Source organism: Propithecus coquereli, unplaced genomic scaffold (genome assembly GCF_000956105.1).
Source record: "Propithecus coquereli isolate 6110/MARCELLA unplaced genomic scaffold, Pcoq_1.0 Scaffold155, whole genome shotgun sequence".
NCBI lineage: Eukaryota > Metazoa > Chordata > Mammalia > Primates > Indriidae > Propithecus > Propithecus coquereli.
The window spans coordinates 4659447-4666303 of record NW_012139969.1 but is presented as its reverse complement, the minus strand read 5'-3'; the positions used below and the strand labels follow the sequence as shown (position 1 = coordinate 4666303).

Genomic DNA, 6857 nt, shown 5'->3' with positions numbered 1-6857 from the left:
ACCATTCCCCCAGCATCAACTTTGGATTACTTCTTATAGGGGAAAATAAGTAATATCTTTTCCTCACCCATTGCAAGGCACACGGCTGACACTGCTATAGCAAACACAGATTAGCAAGGGAAAATCATAACAAATTTATGAGTTTTACATGACACAGAAGCCCTCAGAAATGAAGACCCAAAGAAATGGGGAAAACTGTATTTTTATGCTTAGGTTTGATGACAAGTGGACAGTTGTTTAGAAGTATGATTGCACAAAGGGGGGCATGATACAATGGTAATAAACTGGGAGAACTTAGCAAGTCCCGTTTGTTCAAATTCTTCTTGGCATCTCTCTGTCTTCATTCCTTTTTGGGGGGTATACGACAGGATCCCTCTGGAATGAGGGTCTTATGACTTACTTTCAGGGGAGGTAGGTCAGAGAATTCTTTTTATGGCTTCAGGGGAAAAGGTTAGAGAGTGACTTTCCTGCTTCTGTGGTTTTCTCAGTTTCTTTCAGCTTAAATTACTCAGTATGCCTAGGTGCCATAATTTGTGATATTGTGTTCTGAGCCTCAACAATCATTATTCCCACTATCCAATGATAATGTATTTTTTCCAAGACCATGTCCCAGAGTTCTAGGCTCTTATCTGTCTTCTGTGTTTTCTTTGAAGATTCCCAACAGTGTGGCTTATCACCCACAATTAGTTCAAGTGTTAAGTATGTAGTATAATGGAATTTGGGGGATGTCTCAGTCTGTGTTGCTATAAAGGAATACCTGAGTCTGGGCAATTTATAAAGAAAGGAGGTTTATTTGGCTCATGGTTCTGCAGCCTGTACAAGAAGCATGGTGAGGGCTTCTGGCTGCTTCCATTCATGGTGGAAAGTGAATGTGATGTGTGTGGAGATCACATGGTGAGAGAGGAGGAAGAAAGTGTCAGGCTCTTTTTAACAGCCAGCTATGGTAGGAACTAATAGAGTGAGAACTCACTCGCTCCGCACCATTCCCCTATATCCTCTATTCATGAGGGATCCGCCCCTATGACTCATCACCTCCCATTAGGCCCCACCACTGGGAATCAGATTTCAACATGAGGTTTGGAGGGGTCAAATATCCCAACCATAGCAGAAGGATTATACAATCATAAAGTATTAAAGCTTGAAGTGACCTCAGAGATCAGCTTTCTCATTTCACAGATGAAGAAATGGGAAGGTAAAGTGACTTTTGCAAAGTTACAAACTCTGTACAGTAGAAGTATGCCACCAGAGCAGTTCACTGAGTAAGGTGAGGAGGAAAGTTCACTTTTCATACATTTATGGCATTCCCTTCTAGGTGCTCCCTGTTATCACTTCCAGAGATTTTGCTAGTTTTTGATCCACAGAGTTACCGATTTCTTTTTCTAACTCACATTTATTCTTTAATACTATTGACTTTTTGCCCTTCTTTTAGTCCTTGAGTTAAGAATGTTTTCTAGTGATATTTTTAATCTCCTCTGGTTTTAAATGTAATATCTAAGAGCTGCCTCTGCTTCCTACCATTTTAATTCATCTCTCCATTTCTTCTCTCTTCCTACTTCTACTTTTCACCTTCTCTGGCTTCTCAGAAATAACCTATTAAGTTGTTGTTTTTTTGTTTTTTCTTGATAACTTGTGCCTTTAAGGCACCAGTTTATCTGACTTTCTGACCTTATTTAAGGCCTCTGTTCTTCCAACTCTAAGGGACCTAATGCCTTTCTACTATATCTTCATCTTGGTGAAGTAAAAGCAATCTAATGCTGTCTCTTCTTCCTCTTCTACTCCTCCACCTTATTTGTTTCTTTGTTTTTGGTCATGTTTTGCTTTACTTTTCACATAAAGAAAATAGCTGTTAAACAAATCAAAAGAAAAGGAGTCAGAAGATAACTTTCTACATTCTCCCAAATTGTATATTTCTAAAGTATCAGTAAAATGCAAATCTGATCCCTAAAACAAATGCCAAGTGCTCTCTAGCCAGTCAACTTTGTGACAGCATGAAGCCTGTTAGCTTTGAAGATGCAAATCTATCCAGAGGCAGTCCTTGTGAGCATTAGGCAAACCCAGCTGAGAAGGCTGTGAAGAGGGAAGCACATCTGCCACTCTGTCTCCTCATGTTTGTCTTGGATGACTTGGTGCCCCCTGCTGGTAAAGTCCAGAAAGGTTTCTCCGTCCCACATTGCAAAGCACTGCACCATCTTTTAGTCCAAGGCATTGGAACCATATATGGAAATCCAGTGTAACCAGATGTCTCTAGGTTCAGGCAGGTTCAACATAGATTTCTATTCAAGAGTTAGAAAGATCCCTGTTCAGATTCTGTATGTGAAGTTTCTATGGCTACCATAGAACTCCCAACTCCACTTTGCTGTTGAAGTCCCTGCCCTCTAATTTTTCTGCCTTCAATGTCCCCTGCTTATCCTCTCTAGAACTTCTGGTGCCCTGATAATTACAGGCTAATGAATAGAACTTATCTACATTTCTTATGATCATCTTAGGATTAGATGCCTTGACCTAAGGTTCTTAGAAGTAGAATTGCTCTTTTCTGAAGATAAATATTTAAGCTATCTTTCCCCTAGTGGTATTGCATCTTTAAAATTATAATAAATCAAAGGGAGATATATTATTGTTTAAGATGTGTATTATTAGGGCGGGAATTTATATGCAGGATGAGAAAGAATTCTCAACACAAAGATTAGGATAGAAAGAAGAAAGAAGATTATTTTACTTTCCCTGAGAGAAAAGGGGGAGGGAAAGGGCTTGGCACAAAGAAAAAGAAGTGCTGGCTGTGAGTAGAAGGCCTCAGGATTTTTATGGGGAAAAAGGGAAAAAAAAGAAAAATTTATTGTGGCAGACTGATAGCAGGAAAATGACAGTAGGAAAATGGGTGTGGAGCTGCTGTGTCTGGTTTTTCTTTTTTTTTTTTTTTCCTCTTCTCTTGGAGACAGTCTTATCTGGCCAGATGGGTCTGGTGAATGTAGAGGAGGATTTAAACTTCCTTTCTGTCTGCTCAGCTCTTTTCAAATGCTGTGAAAACAGTCACAGCAGGCAGTTAATTGATCTTAAAAGATAGGTGATTAATCTTAAAGACTAATACCTAATAAACTATCTAATAAATTAGTTTATTTTTCTCTGTTAGATAGTTTATTATCAAGGCTGTCCTTTCATATATATTATAACTATATATAGAGAGAGGGAGAGAGAATAAATTAAAATGAGTTGCATCTTTACACCTTAGCATGCTTTGATTTACAGAGAGATGTGATACTTCCATATTTCTATTCTACTTATTATATTTTTTCTGATTTTCAGAATCAAGAAAATCTCAAATCTGGAAAATCTAAAAAGCTTAGATGTCTTGGACCTTCATGGAAATCAGGTATGGTAAAGCCCTTTCACTCCTTTCTTTTTTGAGAAGAAGTCCAGAAAATTGGTATTATAAAAGATTTAAAAATCATACTTACATTGAATTTTTCAAGAGTTATTTTACCAATTCACTGGAATTTCTAAGATAGTAAGCTATTTATATAAGATTTGGCAACTGCTTAGCAGTAAATGACAGATAAAACTTATAAAACAGTGGAATCCTTAGAGTTATTATAATTTTATTTTTTATTTAGTTTTTTATTAACTTATTTTTATAAATACACATTATATTATCCAACCAATCTGGGCTCCCTATTCTGTTCAGTCAATTTGTCTACTGCTATCCAAGAACTGGAATATTCCTGACTTTCTTCTACTTAGGTGTTTCTTTTTTATTCTATCTCCTTACTTCTGTCTCAGAGTTAACCACTATTCTGGACTTCACATTTTTCATTCCTTTTTGAGTTTTTTAGTTAGTTTTATCACATGTCGAAATGTCTAAATAATGTATTGTTTAGTAGTATTATCTTTTCATTTTAAAAAGGTATCATACTACTTGTCATCATCTAGTGTTTGCTTTTTGGATACAGTATTATGTTTCTGAGATTTATCTATATTAAGTAGCTATAGTGTCTCAATTTTCACTGTTATGTGTTCCATGGTAAGACTATACAGAAACTTTATTCTCCAGTAGCTTATTGAGAGACATTTAGGTTGTTTCTTGGTTTGTTTTTGTTTGTTTCTTTGTTTTATTTTGTTTTTTGCTATTATGAATACTATTTCTAAGTACTTCTTGTACATGTCTCCTCTTCTACATATTCCATACATACCCTAGAGCAGTGGTCCCCAACTTTTTTGACAACAGGGACCAGTTTCATGGAAGACAATTTTTCCATGGACTGGGTATGGAGTGTCATGGTGGGAGGAGATGTGGTGCTGGAGAGCTCAGGCTATGATGTGAGGCCTGTTTCCTAATAGGCCATGGACCAGTAATGGGCCACAGCCTGGGAGTTGGGGACTGCAGCTCTAGAGTATATGTCTAGGAGTGAAACTGATGAGTCATAGGCTATTTAAATGTTTAACTCCAAAAGATAATGCCAAATTGTTTTCCAAAATGGTTATACCAGTTTTTACTCCTCCCAGTAATACATAGTCAGTCCTGTTGCTTCACATCCTTTTCAACATTTGGAATTATCAGACTTCTTAATTTTTGCTGATTGAATTAGTGTAAACTGGTGTTGCTTTGTGGTTTTGACTTAGTTTCCTGATTACTATATAATGTGGGCTCCCTATTCTGTTCAGTCAATTTGTCTACCTCTATATCTGTCTGTCTTACTTTCTATATCTGGTTTATTATGTTCCCCCTCTTTATTATTCTCTGTCAGAACAACTTGGCTTTTGAATTTTAGCCCTTTGCTCATCCATTTACATTTTTATCTTTGAAATGTATTTATTTATAAATAGCTACATGAGGTACATATTCATGCAAAGGTAAAGTCTCTCCTTTTTTTTTTTTTATTTCTGCATATTATGGGGGTACAAATGTTTAGGTTACATTGCCCTTGCCTTCCCCCGCAGTCAGAGCTTCAAGCGTGTCCATCCCCTGGATGGTGTGCATCGCGCTCACTATGTTTGTATATACCCATCCCCTCCTCCCCCCTCCCATCTGCCTGACGCCCGATAAATGTTATTCCTATATGTGCACTTAGGTGTTGATCAGTGAAACCAATTTGCTGGTGAGTACATGTGGTGGTGGTTATTTTTCCATTCTTGGGATACTTCACTTAGTAGAATAAGTTCCAGCTCTATCCAGGAAAATACAAGAGGTGCTATATCACCATTGTTTCTTATACATACTCATGCAGAAGGTAAAGTCTCTTCTGAAGTGATGAGCCTATATTCAGGGATGATCCAGGAGTCCTTGCCTGTTGATGAACAAGAGCTGCCACTGTTGCTTGCAGTTGGTCAGGTAAACACTCAGTATGATCTTGGTAGGCTTTCTAACACCCGTTAGTCCCAATAGTTTTGTTGAAAGCTAATGTAATTAATAAAAACCTTAATAGATCTAGATAGACCACATCTACTAGGTTCTAATCTATTTCCAGCCCAATGTGTGTATCTGTATGTGCATGTAGTGGGAGGAGTGTTGGTGTCCTGGGAATTGTCCAGCTCTGCAGGCTGGTTAGGGTCAGTCCAGTAGAGGGAAAGTTATCCTGTTATATAGTGGTGGAAGGGGAAGAGGAATTAAAGAGTATTGACAATAAAAGAATATCATATGCAAAGGCACTAAGATTAAAAACAATATAAGTAATAGAGGAACAGTGAAAGAAGAGGCTAGAAAGGTAGGTAAAGGCCAGATTATGGAGGGCTTGGTATGCCAGGCTGAGGAATAGGTATTTAATCTTGTAGACTACTGTTTTAAAATTTGTTTATAACTGTTAGTGTTACATTTTATGGTAGCAATATTTTTCTCAAGTTTATTTTAAAATGTACATATGAGAAGTAATAAACATATTTATGCATTTTTCAAATTATAATATACCTTTAAGAATTCATGGGTACTACCCAAGATCTTCCAGAACACCTGATAAATGAACACCGTATTATTTGAGCTATACATTATGTATAGGCATTATTTACCAACTGTTATATTGATGAAAAATGCTTTATTCCTTCTCCAACTGACCTGTGTTATATATTATATAATTCAGCATATTTTTGTGATATTCTGTGTATCAAGATTAGACATTTGTACCACACAAATTATCCTCAAGGTTGTATAACTACAAGAAGGAAGTTTTAAGTGAAAATCTGAGTCTTGTTTCAAAATATATAAATCCAATAAGCAAAAATTAGGAGTATTTCAAAGCAAAGATATAGTCTTAGTGACCCTAGGTTTCTAAAAAGTTAGGAGATACACTATTCAAGATGAAACAACTAATTTCTAACTCTAAAATTTTAGCATCAGATAGTAAAAAGCTAAAAGAAATTAAGTGGATGTTTTTTGTCTTCTAAATTTACTCCTATGTCTTTACCCAGGCAGAGCAGTCTAGGTTACTCTTATATATGAAGATAAGAATGGAGTATCCAGCTTTCCTAGCTGCATTAAGAAGCCCTACAGTCTATCTTGGGACTCTCTCTAATCACTGTGACCCATAATCAGGCTTTCCAACATTCCCATCATCTTTTCTTCTTGATGTGAAGTATATCAACCAATCAAGAACTACACTCTCACTTTCCACTACCCTTTGTCTGAAGCTTCTGTCACCCGATCTATTCTTGTGACTTTGTCCATGGCTGCAATGAGTAACTGACTTTATCCCATAGCAGATGTTGTACGCAATTTTGGCCTTTCAGATTGCAAACCAAGAGGCCAAACAATATCCCTAGTGATTTTTAAAAAAATTACAGGTTGATACCTATGTACAAGAATTAACAGTGTTTCTTTTCAGACATTTCAGACTCTAGAAGGTAACTCAAAAATACAGCCATTCTAATAGTAA

The 6857-nt window shown here is 36.7% G+C and overlaps 1 protein-coding gene across 1 annotated transcript in view; it reads left to right on the top strand.

Moving 5' to 3' along the window:
• Positions 1–6857, top strand: part of LRRC49 (leucine rich repeat containing 49) — a 178135-nt gene that overhangs the window by 9990 nt on the left and 161288 nt on the right. The window contains exons 4-5 of the mRNA XM_012640557.1: positions 2568–2644; positions 3298–3367. Coding sequence (XP_012496011.1) covers positions 2568–2644; positions 3298–3367 — 147 coding nt within the window. The remainder of the gene's footprint in view (positions 1–2567; positions 2645–3297; positions 3368–6857) is intronic.